At 37.4% G+C, this 19,279-nt stretch overlaps 1 protein-coding gene across 2 annotated transcripts in view; it reads left to right on the forward strand.

Moving 5' to 3' along the window:
- The first annotated feature begins 5,156 nt into the window (after nt 1-5,156).
- Nucleotides 5,157-19,279, forward strand: part of MYRIP (myosin VIIA and Rab interacting protein) — a 176,952-nt gene continuing 162,829 nt past the window's right edge. For both annotated transcript variants that reach the window (XM_088521089.1, XM_088521087.1), the window contains exon 1: nt 5,157-5,320. In XM_088521089.1, coding sequence (XP_088377215.1) covers nt 5,211-5,320 — 110 coding nt within the window. In that variant the 5' untranslated portion in view covers nt 5,157-5,210. The remainder of the gene's footprint in view (nt 5,321-19,279) is intronic.

The raw sequence follows: 19,279 nt of genomic DNA on the forward strand, positions 1-19,279 counted from the left end.
AGATTGATCATATCCTTCTACACATTCTTTTATAAGACAGTTGTTACTCAATAAAGAAAATACAGTTGAACATGATTTGCCTTATTCAGCACTATAAAAACAAAAATAGTGAAGATGGAAGAAGAGACTGAAGTAAAATGAGATTATACAGAAACTAAAAAGCCATTGGCAGTGAAATACATGTGGACATACACCAAAAGATCCGTAATCTTTGGCAGCTGTAAGGCCATGTTCTGCAACAGTCTTTCATTAGGAATATGCTTTTGCCAGCAAGATTATTTGTGGTAAAGGTTGTGGATTTTAAATCACATTGTGAATTTTCACTGGCATATATGCTTTTGTATTAGTAGGTAGACCTGGTATGTAGGTGTGAAATGGTCATGGTTTATCTTAAAGACTTCTTTTAAAATGGTGCTGTTTTCATCTACCAAAGGTAAATAGAAGTTCTCCAAATTAATCTTTAATCTTTTCCAATAAAACATCTTTGCCATTTAAATAAACTGTTTCTGAAACCTGTTTTTTTTAGTGTTATGCTCTTTAGTAGAGTGCCATCTTTAAGGAAGAAGATATCTTTTTTTTTTTTCCCTTTCCTTGCAACAAAATAAAATGTGGTTTTAGTAGAGCTTTCATGCTTCTGAATTTTTCAGATTAGAGGAGTAACACTAATGTGTTTCTGCTAATTTCCTAAATAGGTTACAAGTTCCAAAACATGCAGTGCTTGCTGTTGTCCTTTAAGACTTAAAATTCCGACCGTTATGGTATATTCTAGAACTCCTGTGGACAAAGTACACATGGTTATTGTAACAACTTGGATTAATATGGAACACCTCTTCCAGAAGGAACCGAATGAACTTCACGGTTTCTTTCACCTCCCCAATAAAATAAACCTAATTTTATTCAGGAACTTGCAAGCTATTCAGTTTTGTAAATAAATCTCACAAAAGGTTAGTGCAAGGCTGAAAGAAGAGTATTTTCTGTTTTGGTTGTACGGCAAAATGCATGCCCATTTCATCTGAAATGGATTGTGGCACAAAAACTACTATGTTTGTTCATGAGATCTTTGGTATACGTGTTATCTAAGCCATGTTGCACCACATGCAGATCCTATTATTATAACAGTGGGGCTGTATTTAATATTAAAGAGGTTTTATTTATTTATTATTTCCCATCAGTACGCTTTTCGTCTCTCATTTTGGGATATTTGTTAATTTGCAATGAAAAGGGAAGAATGCTGGGGAAAGGGAAACAATGCTGTTTACTGAAGCATCTTCAGTTTCTCGGAGCTTAAAAAGACTGGAGATGACCATTCTTAGTTATGCTTCCTTCAGGATTTAATGACATGCTAACTGTGGTAGAAGTGCGTTTGGATAGTAATGTCATGTTGGTGCTTTCATTTGGCTCAAATTTGCTTTGCTAAAGTGTGCTGAGATAATCCAGAACCCAAGGATTTTCTGTTCATTTTCAACCATCATAGTTTATTTTTGTCACCAAATAAAGTGTGACAGTTTCGCATAATGAAAATAAATTTAGCAGAATGGCCTTGTGCTGGTAATGTAATTACTTCTTTAGGATATTAATTAAACAAAGCTTTCTTTTAAATATGAGATATCATCAGGAAGCTGTGCCATGAACAAAGTACCTGTGTTTTCAGCTCTGGCTTAGAAAAATTGTTATCTCATTATCAGTAATTTTCTTCCTTTTTAACACATCTATAATTAAACATATAATCTCTTTGGTAATAGTCAAACCACATCTGTATTTTCACTCTAGTCTGCCATTATATCAACATGCACAGAAATCTTCTATTTAGAATCTACCAGCCTATTGAAGAAAATAAAGCTTGGTTGCTTAGTCACAGAATTGAAAGTATATTTATTAGAATTTTATTTCCCCTGAGTTGCCTACCTAGAAAATACTAACAGTAGTTAACAGAGTGGAAAAGCTCTGCTATAAGGCTGAGAATGTAAAAGTGATTTTTTTAAAATACTTAAATTGCAAATATGTGAATTGAATAAGTTTGATTGCAACTCCTCATCAATTTTATTAATATCTAGGAGCAGCAATAATTTATACTTTAAAGCAATGATGATAGTGCATTATGGAAATGGGGGAAATTTCAATAAAAACTGCTCATGTGAGAAGCATTTTAGGATATTCTTGTCTAAAAATAGGAATAAAATAGCAAATAGGAGTAAAAGGGGAAGGAATAGTGAATACCTATAAGAAGGAAAGCCAATCATAGTGACAGCATTTTTCTTACCATTGTCAAAGAACAGCCTTTGAGGGATTTCGGTGGGTCTGTGTGTAAGCAAGTATCTGAATTCTTCGTTCTAGCATTAAACTAAAGAAGTCTTATTGTGCAATATTTAATGAGACCACGTGTATAACTAACTTTATAATGTGGTTTCTCTTTGTCTAGCATAAGGTCTGTTTTAAGTGTTATTACTTAAAAACTTCGAGCAGCTTATCTACCATATGAGTGACTGGGAAATGTGCCACTTGCCCCCATTTCCCCTATTTATCCTCTTGACTGCTATAAAATGCAGACAAGCACTATTTGCAGTGCTTAAAAAACATTTCATTTTGTTAGGTCAAAGATGTGCATGTTGAAAGGGTTAAATTAAGTAAATATTTACAATGTGGAGAAGTTTTGCATTTAAAACAGACTGTAAGAAATATTAAGATTTAGAATATTATTTAAGCAATTCATGAAAATGTATTATAAGTCTAGGCTCTGTTGTTACTGTATGTTCATTTTTTCTGTGTAACTTACGATGCTTGCTTTAGAGGATTTGAGGATTTGAAATATGAGTAATGTGAGTTTACTGGAAAAAGATATTTGGGGCATCATGCACTAGTATTTATAAACTGATGTGATACATCACTTTTGGGATTTAGTAGTATGAAGAAAAATTCATGAAAAAAAAAATCCTTAAAGAAATATTGGCAGATATGAACTTAAGAGTTCATATTAGAACTATATAGAATTCTATCAGAACTATATATTTAAAATATATACTATTATGTGTGTATGTATGTAATAAAATATATACTATTATGTGTGTATGTGTATATAAAATATACTCTGCGTATAACGTATGAAAGTCAAAGCTTCTGCTAGCTTATGACTCTTTAAGTGTACTTGAAATTAAGTCTTCACTAGATGACAAAAAATGTATGGGGGCTACGTAGGTGAGAGGATTTAGGAATAAATTTTCCCTTATAATATATGTTCACAATCAGCTGTGGCTGCTGAATCAAAGGGATGTTTTTATTTACAGATAGACAACACAGGTGTGTGTGTGTGTATATATATATATATATATATATATATAAACAAAAATACTATTTTTGATATTTTCAGAAAAGATTATGATGAAGACCTGAAGGAAAAACTTGTAATGCCAGTGCTAATTCTAGTTGTAAACTTGATGCTGAAGAATAGAAATGGTGTCTTTGATCTCCAAGTATCTTCACCATATTATGTCTCACTGAACTGTAGCCCTACAATGGGCCAGAGTCTTTCTAATGTCTATGTTAATTGCTTAAAAACAGTTTTGTTTCCTTTACCTTTGTATCCTGTCCTCTTCTTCTCCCGTTTTCCACCATTTCCCTTGCTGTGAAAAACGTTGACTGGGAAAGTTTTGTTTCCTGCCCTGAGTGGAGCTGCCAGTGTATCTTTCCCTTAGTGAAGCACTTCCATGTGTTTTGGAAAGTCACGCTCCATACTGAAGTGCTTCCCATGGGAAAAGCTGGAGGGGTAGAACATGTCTTGGAGTACAACTACGAGTTCTGTCTCCAGGCTGCAATGGGGGCGCACAACCTTGTTACGCAAGTTCTTGTGCTTGCCAGTGCCTGGCAAAGCACTGGTGTGAGGAGCTCAAATGAGAGGACAGTGGAGTTTTGTGTGTCAGGAAAAAATTCCAGCATGAGTGTGTGTGAAACAAGGAAATTTTCATCACTATTCCTGACCGTATTTTATCTAGGTTTCATTTCTGACATAGGTCTTCGGCCATGCAAGTGGGATTAGTGAAGGAGAGACTAGTCCTTTGTTTCTACAGAACCTTTTCCTCTTAAAAAAAAAAAAAAAAAAACAGTAACTTTATTTTTTGAAATACTTTTTAATGGGCTTTGACTCGTTGATTATGTTCTAGTTACAGAGCAGACCTAAAGAGCTAAGCAGAACATCTGTCCTGTTGAGGGATGGGAACTTGCCATCTTTTTCACTTTCACTTCTATCCCATCTGCTGTTTTTTCTTCAAGTATTGTTTTGTTGAAAGAGTGAATTCTAAACTTCCCTAACCAAAATGGAGGGAAGGAGGACATGAATGCTTCATCTTTGTTTTGTTTCAAAAATGGTAACTATATATTTTGGTGAAGGAACTGTTGTAAAAACAAGCAAACGAATCTCCCCACCCCCACTGGAGCAACTGATGAATTGGCTTCTTTGGGAAATTAGAGTGAAATGTAAACTTTTTCATACTATTTGTTGTATTCATTGGAGCACTTAATTGCATGCTGTATGCTTAGCGATATTGCTTAGAGATAATCAGCTCACATATTTTACGTAGCCTCATCTGCTTTACATCCATAATGGATAGTAAGACAGTAATAGCTGCCGGTTTAGTGTAAGAACTGACTGTTCTTCATGATTATATATACTGCTGAGAGCTCAGAGCTGCAAGAACTGTGCTGTTCCTGAAATTGTAATTTAATGCGGAGATAGACATGTTAATGATTGCCCAAATAATTCAAATTATAGAAGTTAACGCTGATAGATGAGGTTAGCAGCATTCAATAAAACAAAAACAGAAAGGGAAGCATTTGACTAGCTCATGGCATAGAATCTTACAAAATTTCTAAATCTGATTTCAATTTAGTCAATGTATTTTCAAGGGAACACCTCGATGTTGCCCTCAATGTAATTTAATTTCACAAATATAATTTAATAAAATAATTCAATTCATAATGTTCATATTTTACACTTTTTTAAGTTGAGGGTGAAAATGCTTTCAACACACGGCACTTCAGAAATAATTCTGCATTTTCTTCTCTGATGTTTGTGGCAGCAAGTTCTTTCCATTTAAATGCTATGCTTATGATTTAGACATGCATGGGAAAAATTTAAGTGCTTTTGGTTTATTTTGCATTTTGTTGTGCTTTGTTTTCAGATATTCGTCTAGGTTTTCATATCCAAGATAGAATATATAATGGGGAGAAAACTGGATCTTTCTGGCTTGACTGATGAAGAAGCAGAGCATGTACTTCAGGTTGTTCAGCGAGATTTCAGCCTCCGTAAGAAAGAAGAAGAAAGACTGAGGTAAGATTAAAAACATCATAAAAATGGTGTCCATGTTGGTTTATAACGAAGTGATTATCAGGGAAACTGGGGAGCGTGTTTCTTTTGGCCTATTCAGACAGCATAGCTCATATATTCTGGTGTCAGAGGCCCGCTGTTTAATGTTTGTAAGTTGTTCTGTAGTTATTAGGGATGTAACTTGTGTTTGGTAAAGCAGAATTAGACAGTTGTTCTTGGGGAAAAGTGCCTATGTGGTAGAAATAGCAGGACTCAACTTCTACAGTAGTGCTAGCCCAGCAGCTCACTACACTAATCAGTGAACAACAGCTCAGAGTAGTCCACCGACCAGTACGGACTAAACAGTCTGAAAGCTGCCTAGCCCCAGCCTTACCAGCCTCAGCCCAAAGGTGGGCGGTGTCGCTCGTATCTTTGGGGATGCCTGATCATGGAGGACCTCAGGGACTCTTGGGACCAAGTTCTTCTGGTCCAGACAGATGTGCTTAACATTGTTCTACACCTGACTGCTGATAACAGTTGCTTCTGCTGGCAAAGAAAGGGGAATAGAGATAACCCAGTTTCTCTAACTTCATATTGTTCTGTGCATTAACTGTGACACCTTCACCAAAGCAATAAATGTCAAACTCCTTCACACAGACCCAGTTATGGCATAGAAATTTCTCTGTGTGTTACTGTCTACCAACTGAAATCACAACAGTGGTTCCTTCATCATCTGTGCACACATGCTGGGGAGTCTACACAGCAGCTGTCTTGAATATAAACTTTTGTTCACAGAGAATTATTTGTTTGCTATGTTATATGTTTTTTGTTCTTGTAGCTGATTTAGTGTCAGCCTTGGTCCTTACATGGAACTTGTTAAGCCTTTCATGTGCAGTATTTATAGTAAGAGGATTTCTGTATACTTCTTTGTATCAAAGATATTTATTTATTTCACACCTACACCACTCTTCTGTGCATCACGCTAGGATTGTTCCAATTAATAGCACTTTTTTTCTGAAAATCAAGATTTGTTATGCTAGGAGAAACATGCAAGCTAAGACTAAAGAGTTGATATTGCAATTTTACTTTGCCAGCAGAAGATTAAGAGTTTAGAAACATACAGGTAGAAAAGTTTATCTTTGTTCTTAACAGATGTTTTTAAGGTAGAATGAACAACCATTTCGGAGCTCAACATAAGATCCATGTTTCGCATTATTTTATTTGATCAAATGTTAATTTTTATTTCCAAATGCTTATAAAAGACATGTGTATGGAATTTGTGTTCTTCCCTGGGTAGTTCCATATATCCGTTCTTGGTCAAGTGTGTGACCTTCATACACCACAGGTAGCAGTTTAGCTACAGGGAAACCTTGCATTAATGTAACACTACTGTAGCTCTTTTAAAATTGGGTATGGGGGGAAAAAACATCAAGGACCTTCCTTGACTTCTTTTAAAATATTTATGAATAAAACTTGCGTATACACTAATGTTCTTTTTATCATCATATAGTTTTGTCATCCCTTACATAAGAACAAGACAAGTTTTGAAACGAAATGTAAGAAGCCAAGTTACATGTGTAAGAAGCCAAATTCATCTTTTATATTGTCTGCTGAAAAGCTGTCTTGTATATCTCTGCATTGAGAATCTTCAGCACTAGTTCTCTAATTCACATGTTTCTCCCCAGTTTATGTTAATATTACCAGACAGCCTCATAATTCTCTTGTATTTTTTTGGTGAAACAATTAGCCTGATTAAAAAAAAAAATACATCTATAAGATAACTATATGTAATTAGTTATACTTATTAGTGTGGTTTATTTGTTATGCCTTGCTGCTTAGTATCTGTGCAGTTCCTTTTTTTGCCATGGCTGCCTGGCACCACATTAATGATATTTACTGTTCTTTGTTGTGTGTTCACCCATAATCTTTTATTTGATTATGTGTTGGTTCTGTTATTTGGCAGCAGTGTTATGTTTTTATTTACTCCAATGTTAGCGTAATCATTCAGAGTCACTGTGGCTAAAATTATAACACAGACTTGTTAATAGATGGGCTTAGTTTTCTGTGAATCAGTCAAACTGGGCAAATTTGGTACAATTATAAAAGGTGCTTCATTTGAGTTGTTAAGCATGCATGCTCAGAACTAGACTGGTGTTTCTTGCGTGCCACCTCTGCTGCAGAAGCTCTGCAGGCTGCCAGGGATCTGCCACGACGTTAATTTGCTTACGGAGCAGATTAGCTGGAAATGGTCATTAGCTTGTGTGTTTTTCATGGAGGGAGTGTACGTGTGTGTGCGGTTTGTTTGTTACTATTTTTCTTTTTAATTTCAGGCTTCATGTGTATGCAAAATGATTGCAATTGGGAAGGCTGAATTGGTTTGGAGGTTGAACTCTAACACTTTGCCATGTATAACTTTTTTTGGTGATATCTGCAACTTGTCTCTTTTTTTTTTTTTTTTTAAGAGACCCTAGAGGAGAGCTTGTCAGGACTTACGAGACTTAATTTATGTTTGTGAGAAAGGCCTCCTTAAATCTGTAAATGTGTACTGCCTTGTATTTTTCTACTTGTTGCCAGTGTATTTGGCTTTCCAGACTTCAGATGTGCCACTGTGCCTTCAATGTCCCCAGCTGCAGCCAAAATCAATTTTCCCTCTTGTTACTTTTTTTACTGTTACTACTCTATAAATATGCTAGTTCATTTGATCAGGTCAGGAATGCTGTAAAGTCAGGATGTTTTATTGTTATTGATCATTTTACAGGGGAAAAAAAATTTACCATGTCACCTTATTGCTTGTAGAAGTTCCTAACCAGTGTTTTCTATGTGGATGAATTACAGGGTGACTGTGCTAATGCTGGCTGGACCATTCAGAAAAACTGCAAAGAAGGGAGAAGTCAGAAGACATAGAAAGGCCTGCTGGGCTGTGTGGGGCAGGAACCTTCCAACAGCTAATTTATTCTAGCAGGTTATGGCCTAAACCGCTTATTCCTATCTTCCTATAACCCCTGGCTAATAAGTAGCCATTGCTATATTGAGTGAATGTCGAATCAGTTTTGTATGGTGATATGCTAATTGTACACCCTAAAAAATTGTACTGGAGAGAAATGAAAATGTCAGTGAAAAAGGTTCTGTTTTGTTCCATCACTCTTCTTAATCACTTGGAACAAGGAAAACTTACTGACCTTCCTTTTACATGTGCATGTGTGGTCATAATGCTGTGATCATTTAATCAAGCTATGTGGACTCACTGGAGCTACAGGAGGGAAGCAATACAAGTCTAAACATCCCCTATGGCCCCCAGGAAGGACGTGTCACTGTCTGGCCTAATGTGTCTTTGGTAGCTTGTTGGGGAGCATCAGTTCAGATATCTTTATACATTGGCACCTTTAGTTGTTGTAAATAAAGTGTCATGCATGATCAAAAAACATTTTCCAGAATTGTTTTATTTGCAGGAATAAAAATGAGTGTTTGTGCTCAAGCATGACTTTTATTCTCTAACTGTTCTGGTTATTCTTTCAGCCACAAAATTGGTGAGGTACTGCCTAGTGCAGAAAAGGATGAAACAATGTTTTTAAATGATGATGGTTGTCTTTACCTTCATTGTGCTTGTTTTATTTGTTTGTTTATTGGTTTTCCTGCTGCTTTTGTGTCGTAGCTCACTGGGGCCTATGTTGGCTCACTAAGAGACTTTTTGAGAAGTACCCCATCATACCTGACAAAATCCAGAAATCCATTTGATGCTACTTCTTGTCATGTTAAAGTAGGCTTCAGTGTATGCATAAGTATGTGTCATGAGTCTTGTGGTGGATGAAATATTAAAGTCCTCCCAACCTCCATTTACTGAAATGTTTGTGAGTCATGTCAAACTGGCAAAACGCCAAGGCAGACATTTGTGTAGAGAGCTGCTTGTTGAATCCATTGATTCTACATACTAGTTCCTGTTTCACCTTTCTATAGCAGGCTTACCAAGCACAAAACCTCTTTCTTGTGCTCCCCCTTCCCTCCTCAAGCTGAAGAAATTTAAAGCTGTTTTCTGGGTAGAAAGGAATGAGAGGTTGGTCTCCTCCACGCAGTGGTTGCAGTAGATAAACTTCTCATCAATACTTTGTTTCCTGAAGTGATTTCATGTGAGTCTGCCCGTTCTTTACTCTAGTGAAGTGTGTGGAAAGCCCAAAGCGCATTTCTCTCTCCTCCTCTGATTTTTGTGGCATCCAGGCACAGCTCTGGTTTCTGTGCCTCCTCCTCAACTCTGTGAGGAAACCGAAGAGGGGGAGGTAATATACAGCTACCTGTTAGTCCTAAGAGCAAGGCAACACGCTGCTAAGGAGAATGATGGGCAATTTACGGACTGTCCGGTCACCTGTGATAAAAGGGCTTGGAGCGGTTCGCAGCCTCTCTGAGGGAGTGTGCTCTTTGCTGTTCTCAAGTTAGCCCAGCTACATACTACTTCAATGCAAGGCTGTGCTGAGTTGTCATAAGCCTAGTATTTGTTTATGTATATTTGTTTTTGAGTGTAACAAACGATTCATTAGAATCTTGGCTTCTGCTTAATATGTTATTTTGCTACTTCAGAGACAATGTTCCTCGCATCTTTGTGGAATCTATAAATGTGAGTAACTCTTGCTGTCCTTTAATAGGGTAAAGTATATCTAGGGAGTATCACTATATTTTGGAGATAGCATTGTCTAACAAAGTTAAGATCAAGGCATTTTTATTAATATTAGCATCACAAATTTTACGGCAAAGAATCAAAGTTGCTTGTCAAAAGTAGTGACCTGGATGAATTTTGTATAAAAGCTGGGTAGCTTCAGTGTCAGTAGGGATATGTTTCAAATGCTTTTAGAAGTAGGCATCCGAGTAATCATATAACATGTTAATCATGTAATGTGCAGCCTTGTTTAGTTGAGAGTCCACATCTCTGACTCCATACTCTAAGCCAAGTGTGAGGTCTGGTACAAAGATGGTGTTCTGCTATTTCAGCATTGCTCCCTGCCCTACTTATGAACAGAGGAAGTGATTGCAGTTGGCTGTATGGAAGGATCCAACTTATGCTTTACAAGAGAGAAAACTGGAAAAAGAAGTCTAGCATTGGTAGCGAGCAAACAATTTTTGTCTTCTTAAGTTGTGGGTTTCGGTCGGGTTTTATTCTATCTGAGGGTAAAAGGCAAGAGACCAAAGATCATCTTAGACTTAGATTCCTCTAAAATGGTTCTGTGCACATTTATCTTCATCTCTATCTTTTCATGACTTCAGCGGAGCCCACTGTGAGTATACTTTGTTATCCAAATGCCCTATGGAAAGGGGGAAAGTAGGGAAAACTCTTGCCTGCTTGGCAGCAGTCAATTTGCAGGTATGGGACCCCATTTCCATGACTTACGTTCTTGATTTTTGAGCCATGTGTTTTAGTAGAGCTAAAGCCAAAATTTATACCTAGAACTGCTTTAAACGTGCTTATAAAGACAGCATTGAATGATGGAAAATCTTGATGAAGCAAACATGAAAAAAAACCAGGAGATCATGTTTATGAAAAGATGTGGGAAGGACAAAGTGGGAAGAACACTCTTAGTGAGTGTTAGATAAACTTGTGTTAGATAAACTTGTGAAGAACAAGTGTCCAGATAACACCTTCAGTACTGAAGGGCCTGTGGGAGATCCAGCTGAAGTAGAGCCTGCATTCCCACAGACCATGTGAGTCTTGCCCAGTGTGTGTATTAAATAAAAAGGCAATATAGTGTTGTAGAGACATTATCAAATTTGTTACAAGCTTAATGTGGCCTTTGTCATAGATTATGGTTGTTTGAATTAATACTCCTAGTTTCATTCAGAAGAGAGAGCACTCTTAGTGATAATGAATAACCATAACATAAAATCAATATTTAATCTTGGACATCTTCTGTATGAAGATTCTAAGCTGTTAAACATGACTTGCAGGAATAATCCTCTCCCACCTGAGTAATCCAGCGGTGGAAGGGAGGGAGTTCTTGAGTATGGACTCCTGTCTATGCAATTTAGTTTTGCAGGAAATGGTCGCTGAAAACATTAAAAGTCTTCTGTAGAAGAAGTGCTTGAACTTTGAAAAACATAATACCAAACATGTGAAATAGGTTACTCAGTATTAAATGTGCTACCATTTAGTTCATGTTCATTATTGGGGAGGAAAGTGCTAATGTACAGTTAGTAGAAGAGGTTGCTGGGAAAGCTGTAGGGATGTCTGTTAAAGCTTTCCATAAAGTTCAGTGAAGGATTCCATGAGATACCAAGGTAGAGCTGAAATGGGTACTACCTAAGTTTGTGCTTCGACTTTTTGAAAAATGTGAGATAATTGTCACTTACCATTGAGGATTTAAGAGGTTCATGTTTACTTTGGGGCAGAAGCATGCATGTTGGTGGTTGCTACACAGTATTTTATTTATTTATTTTACTCTATTTGAATTTGGGGTAATATGTTCATCTACTGTTGCCTTTATTTGCAGTTGATGTACATCTGCCTGAGGTTAGTGGAAGTGTTTTTTGCAGAACTGTTAATACTAGATTACATGATAAAATGATTTTTATTGTACCTATTACAAATTAGAATGGGTGACATAATTTATTATATGTTTGACTGATATCCAGGTACCACAATACCTAAATCTCTTTATACAGCTGTCTTACAATAGGACTAGTGTCTTCAGAAATTACAATAGTTTTTCATTGATGCAGTTCTTCAGTGTATTAGAGATGCAAGCCTGATATAGCCCTATGGCATATTAGTTGTGGTTCTTGCTGCTGCTCAGATTATTATTGACAGATATAATACGTAAATGGTGTTCTGACTTCTCAGCATTTTCTCCATTAAGGGATAGTCTCAAATTTAGCTGGCTTTTGTCAGGCATGTTGGAAGCAAAATAGTGTGGAAACAGAAAGCAAAATTCCCCATTTTTGTCTTAATCAACAAACTTTAGGAAGCAGTTAAGAGAAAGACGCCCGCTTGAGGTGGTAGGGATTTAGAAATGTGTGCTGCAAAAATATTGTTGACTAAAACTTGACAAAAGAAGAGTCTCTATCACTCTCAGCTTCTGTGATGCTCTTAGTTAGCTTTGCTGATGTGCGGGTGACATGCCCTACTTAATTTTTCCCTCAGTTTTCATCAGTACATCAGGGTTTTTCATTTCTGTGGTGAACATAACACTGAGAAGGAGAGACCATTGAATCTAGATACAAGACCTCGTTAACAGGAAGGCAGTTCCTTATTGCTGTAGTATGGACTCTGTATTGGTCTTGAACCTTCTGGAGGTGCTTAATTTTTTACTTCTGTTTTTTTCCTTTTTTTTTCTTCTTACTGCACTTTCTTATACATGGAATTATGTGTGTGCTTCTAGCAGGCAGTCTGAAAATAGGATTAGTTTTAAAGGATTTGTTGTAGGACTATCTTATTGAGACTTCAGTCATCTGGGAGGTAATTCTGTGGCCATCTTCCATTGGCCTTGGTCACATGAATGAAACTGTCTTTCAAATTGATGTCTATGCAATTGATGGCAAGATGTCACGTGTGACATATCTCCTGAAAACCTTATTGAAAAGGGTTGTGGATTAAAAAGAAAACGGTTGTACTTCACAGCTATGCAATATCTCTCGTTAGATAGAAGGCCATAATCTAAATAATGCTGTCAAAAGTAAGAAAGTCTGTTCTATACTGTAGCATAATGTGCCTCATAAAATACTGATAAATCAATGGACAATGTTTATTACTTGTAGCTGCATTTAGTGTGTAAGCATGTGAGGTCTGTGTTTTATAGCAATTATCTGTATTTGAATATATTAAAACTTTACTGTGAATTGATTAAAAATGACTATGAATGCCATATTCCCTTTCATATTTTTACCCTTTCCAATTCTTCAACACTTCTTTATTGCTGGCACAGAACAAACTGTCTGCTCACAGGTAATAATGAATAACTGGACTTTAAGCCTACAAGTCTGGTAAAAATGATAGTGGATTTAAAGTTTCAGAAAGGAACTTTTGAGCAATTTATATAAATTAGCCTAGGACTGGTGGTTTGTCTGTATCTAAAAAGAGAAATGATGGTAGCCTGATCATTGTTTTTCCTTCCATCACGTGTACTTGCATTTCTTTTCCCTTTAGATTTTGATTGCTACTATTGTGCATAACTTCATCAGTACACACATGTCATTCATTCAACAATCAGTACAACCACACTGGCAAAGTATCTCTTCTAGAGTGCCAAAGTGAGTGACAGTTGTGGCAGACAGATGTGGAAATCAGAGATTTATAGCACGTCGTACATACGTTTTTCTTGTATTCTGTTTTTGTGAGTTAGACTTTGAGCTCTCCAAAGATGCAAACTTGGGATTTGAAAAGCTAGGTTATTTCCAGGTGGCCTAGTTTGAGAGACTGACCAGCAGCTGACCAGTACTTACTTGTCTTCAACTTTCTTTGGTCTAGAAAGCAGTTCCATGCACGCTAGAGCAAAGGCTTTCCTGCCCTTGTGGGTAAGGTAAAAAGACACAACAGCTTATTAAACCAACTCTAGAACTCAGTTTCTTAAAAGAAAGGACAGCAACTTCATCTACTGCCAACAGAAATTCACTTTGTACACTACTCACCAGTACTCAGTTTTGACCTAACTGACCCTGCCTTGGCGCTGACATTGGTACTTTTTGCAGCAACATGGGTAGCTTCAAGATCATCTGTTTGCCCACTTTCCTGACGGACAGTGTAGCTGAGTTGATGTGTTGGAGACATAGCTTATTTAATCAGTCACTTCTGCTAGGGATGGAAGTTGGAAGTCCTGGGATTCATCAGCTGAGCAGTCTGGCAGCAGACTATTAGCTTGGGAATTCCCATATTAAAATGTTTTTTTCACTTGATCAAATCCTGGTCAAGCAACAGCTACTTTGAATAAATTAACAAAGACAATAACGTTGGTAAAGGAGGATAGGACTATTTGGTGCCATCTCTTTGGGTAGAAATGATGTTGTGGTGTGTGTGTGTTTTGTTTAGTTATTTATTTATTGCAGGCATTAGTGCTTTAGCAGTGATGATTACACATCGGGTATTTACTCACCGCATTAATTGTAGTGTATGTGAACAGGAAGATATTTTGGAAAAGGCTATGATGCTTTCTTCACTCAGTAATCTCCTAATCCTGATGTTTGCTGTTGGCTACAGAAGAGTAACCTCTTTGAAATTTGGCAGAAGGTTTCAGGCATCTCTTTGATGTTTCCACATTTAATTTGCTTATTGCAATGGGATTACCTTTGATTCTGTTTGCTGCAGCATTTTAAATGCTTTGTAATGGTGACTGCGGTTATTTTCAGACAACAGAGATTTGGAAGGAAGATGAGGAGGAAAGAGAAAAAAAGAGCATTGCAGAAGCTGCTGTTATCTGGTGAAACCAATGGTTCATATTCCTTTTATTTTGCACATTAATTTTCATAATTTGGCTATGGCTTATGAATCTAGATAAAATTCCTTTATAGTATCGAGCTTTTCCTTCATTCCTAGACAAATGATTTCACTGCAGGTAATAGCAGTTAGAATGGAGGATTTGAAGTTGCAGCTTGGCCTCTGTTTTTCTGAATAGTTTAAAAGCAGCCAGAAAGGCGCTTCCTCTTCAAGAGGCTTAGGCGTTTAGGTTACTGCATTTTGGAATCTGGTCCTACTTTCTGCAGAATGTTTAGGTGCCTCATCTAGTAAAACTCATGAATTAACTTATGATAGAGAGGCTAATGGGTATCAGTTTTTTTGTGAAGTACTCTGTTGACAGAAATAGCAAACATGATATATTTTTTGTATGCTGCCAAACTTAAAAAGTAAACACAACTCCTCCACAGATATTTATGACTAAAAATCTCACGTGTTAACTGCAGTTACATTTCAGTGCTGCCATATCATGAGTAAAATATTACCAGATACCTTACATTTGAATATATATTAAGCCTGTTTATAGTAAGGAGTTCTGTTTACCCTTTTATTCAAGAATGCAGAAGAAGAATTTGAGGATATTAAGAACTTCCCAGACCTCCCTCTCTTTTGTTAAGTCATTTACTTAAGGGACAGTAAATCTGATGGATGACTGTTAGTGAAGGACCCGGTCAGCCCTGAAAACTAGACATTTAGTGAAAGGCTCAGTAAATAATATCTTTGGTTCCTTCACGTATCCTTCAGAATGGCCACTAGTGCTCCTTAGCCCTCCACAAAGCAAAAAGTATATAGTAATCTTGAAACATAGGATCGTGAGATGATTTGCCTATTTTATTTCATTAATATAATAATATGTAGATTGTTCTCAAAAAAAAAAAAAAAGCATGTTGTAATACATTTCATTAATATCTTGGAATATTAGGATTTTTGGAATCTTCATTTCCCTAGAGTAAGGTTTCAGATGAGGCTGTATTCAGGTGCTGAATAGATGTAACTATGCATATGTAGGCTTGCATATCATAAGATTCTTCCCTTCTCCTCAACGCCTCCTCTTTTTGTTTTTGATATTTTGCTGCTTGGCAAAGCTCCAAATCCTGCTAAGGGGTTCATCTTCCTCCCTGAGTCATGAGCTGCTATTTTCCCTCACTTGATTTGGTCACACATGATGTGCTTCCTGAAAGAATATTTAAGATTTGTTTTAATAGGTAGGCAAATATTTAGAAAATTGCCACATCTTGCCACAGTTTTGGAGATTGAGGCAGTAAATATTCTGCTTCTATAGCCATAATAAACTGCACAGATTGGTTATTGCGGAACACTTGGGTTATGTAATTACTGTCTGTGCGTTATCGACTTCAGTAAAAGCAATATAATGATTCTTTTTAAACAAAGCCCACAGTTTCACTGATGGTAGATTAATAACAAGCTGCCTGCTTTCCTGGCAAGAATCATTCGTCAGGGTATCTGCTTGCCCTAATGATTTTTGTAAATCCTTGCAGACTTGCACAAAAAAAAAAACAAAAAACCCCCCCAAAAACAACACTGCTGGAAAGAGAGCCTAGCACAGTGAGGGCCCTGGTAGAGGAAATTTGTTGGGTCAACAGTAAAAGCAGCAGTCTGCTCTTTCGTGTGGACCAGGCCCTGGTTTTCATCAGCACTGTGGCAGTCCCCGCTGCTGGTACAGAGCACTGCAGCTGCAGGAAGCTTCTCTATCCGGCTCTCATTGGGGTGCTTCAGCATCCTGCCATTTGCCTGGCTCATGAAGTGAGTGGAGGGGGGGGGCAAATGTGCACTGGTGTCAAAGAAATGTGTGCCTCTGTGCACACATTGCTTTTACAAGATGGTCTTGAGGCTGTCCTGTGTGACGCCCTACCCTGGGGAAGGGAGGGAGGTAATTTAAAAGCATTTGGCCAGAATGCTGCAAGACGCAGCACATATGTTTGGCATTAGATGAAGTCCCATGTTTAATGTTTCTTGGTGATCTCTTATCAGATGAGTTCCCTGTCAACTCTGCAAGCTTTGCTGCTGCTGCAGAGGTTGAGCTGAATTCTTTTTATTTCATGCCTTACTATCCTTAAAATCTCTGCAATGTTAGTGAGATGGTATCACTTGTTCAGTCTTTTTGTCACCAGTTGCGTGATTGTGAGTAATGAGGTTTTTTTTTTGAAAGATATTGCACAAGGTAATAAAAGCATCTGAATTTCAATTTAGTGCTGTTGTGTCATCAGAGCTTCTTGGGAATAAGAAATTATGCTTATTGCCATCAAACAAGGCTGACTCTCAGTGCGCAGTAGGAATGAGTCTGTAGCTTAAAATAAAGTATAGTTGTATTTCAGCAGAGGTTAATGTTTCTGGAATCATCACATCATGAACCCATGCCTGATGCGCTAACACCTCTATAATTGAAACTTTACGTATACAGAACCTCTTATTTGAGGTTTTAAATTTTTTTTCAATATTTTCACTCTTCCTGTATCTGTTAATTAAAATAGACCTTCTGTAAGAAACTTTCTGTATAAGGTGCATAAAGCTTTCTCATATTTAGAGAAAACCTGATTTGAGTTGTATTTTGTACATCCATTTACGATTTCATTTGAAGGTTAATGATTAAATCATCATTTGAAAAGCAGATTTCAGTTGATTAGAACTACATATGTACTGAACAAAACCCAATTTCTTCTGTTTTAGCTTGTTTCCACTAGTGTTGATGGGCTATCTGTTGTTAACTTTGGTTGCAGAAAGTGAAGAATTTCCATTCTGTAGGAGTTTCTTTTGCGATGAAATAAAATCTTTACTGTATGATTTTATTTTAGGCTATAAAAGAAAATTATCCTAGATTTGATTTTGTCAAATTGTAAGGGAAGAATGCAAATGATTTTTTCCTTAAACCACTAGGGAGTGCAATCCTTGCCCTTTAGTCCTCCTTCCCCTCCAATGTAAGGACCTTATTTCTGCATTCTTCTCTATCTGCAATTGAAAGTTTTCTGTATTTGTTCTTTAGGTATATGTAATATTTTTATCTATGTTCCACTGTACCTTTCTGTGTACAGAACAAATTTTCTGCTTTTTGCTTACAAGTTACAGCAATGCAGTTTCATTGGTGTTTGACCTTGGGGCAGCTTTTCAGTATCTCTATATTCGTCCTCTGTAAATATGTGTAAGATTATTTATCTCTCCTCTCTAAACCTCCTGTGCCAAAACCCTATTGGAGAGACAAATCATTTCTGGATTCACTCATACACATCTTTCTGTATTTATTGCCAGGTGCTTTGGTAGTGTTTCAGTAACCCTGAACACTAGAGAGATCAAAAGATAATCAAATAACGAGGAAAAGTATTCTAAATGGAGATATGGAAGAACTTTCCCATTTCTCACTTCACTCTGTAGTGATAGAAGTGAAGAACACTTTTCTAAAAGGGGCCTTTCTTATGTTGGCTGCCAGATGCTCTCTGACAGCCTTTCAAGGCCTTCCTTGTCCTTACAGACCAATTGGCCAGCCTCAGCGAGTGGAGAGGATAGGTGGTAGCGTAAGCCCATTGGCATTGCCTGTATCCCTTGCGTAGGGAATACCTGCTTTGGGCAGTGACACCAGCTGAGACGGCAGTCAGTTCGACCTCCCTGGGGCCAGGTGCCCCTAGCCTGGCCTCTGACCGGCTCGGCACAGCGCGTCTGTGCCCGCCAGGTGCCCCCAGCCTGGCCTGCAGCTGGCTCGGCACAGCGCGTCTGCGCCCGCCAGGTGCCCCCAGCCTGGCCTCCGGCCGGCTCAACACAGCGTGTCTGCGCCCGCCAGGCTCCCTGTAGCCCCTACGTTGCTTCTGGCCTACAGCAGATGTGTGGCACTTGTAGCGGGCTCCACCACAGATACAGGCTTAAGAAAAGTGTGTTCAGTGCTCCTACTAAAAAAGGGCTGTGCCAGTGAGAACCACTTGCTTTTGTGTAAATGATATTCCTTGTAATTGGGTGGAAAGAAGAAGCTAAATCACTCAGTGTTGTCAACCCAGGTATTAGAAATGCAGCCCACCATCGAGGGAATCCATTCTCAAAGCCTTCTGGTTAAAATGATAAATGCAAAATTCCTTTTATTTGCTTTCTGACAGGCAAGAGTTATTAATCTTCTCTTTTTCAGTCAGAGTAGTATTCTCCACTGTATATGTAAAAATTGTTTTGTCTGTTCCCTGGGGTATTCAAAGCTGTATTGTTGAGCGTGTTCTTTGGGCAAATAAACCTTTGCTTTCCAGGAGTCTTTCTGTCATCTTTCATAAACTCTTGCAGAATAGAAAAGTGTAATGTAAGCTTCCCATTTCATATCTGTATTATTTTGTTCTTGAAGAACTACAGATGTGTCATTGGTTTAAATCTATATTTGATTTAATAAAAGTGAAGCTGGCTTTTCTGAATGTACACAGTAAAATCTGGCTTCTTTTTAAAAAAGAAGTTTATTACTGCAAGCAATTACTCCAATTGCTTTAATTAAGATTATGATACCTGTAAACTCATTGAACTGGAAGGATAGACCTTTACAGCATGTGAGGAAAGCCTTTTAGTTTAATACATTTATC

Source organism: Tinamus guttatus, unplaced genomic scaffold, assembly GCF_059628265.1.
Source record: "Tinamus guttatus ecotype Peru unplaced genomic scaffold, ASM5962826v1 Tinamus_guttatus_pri_ptg000115l, whole genome shotgun sequence".
Classification (NCBI taxonomy): Eukaryota; Metazoa; Chordata; class Aves; order Tinamiformes; family Tinamidae; genus Tinamus; species Tinamus guttatus.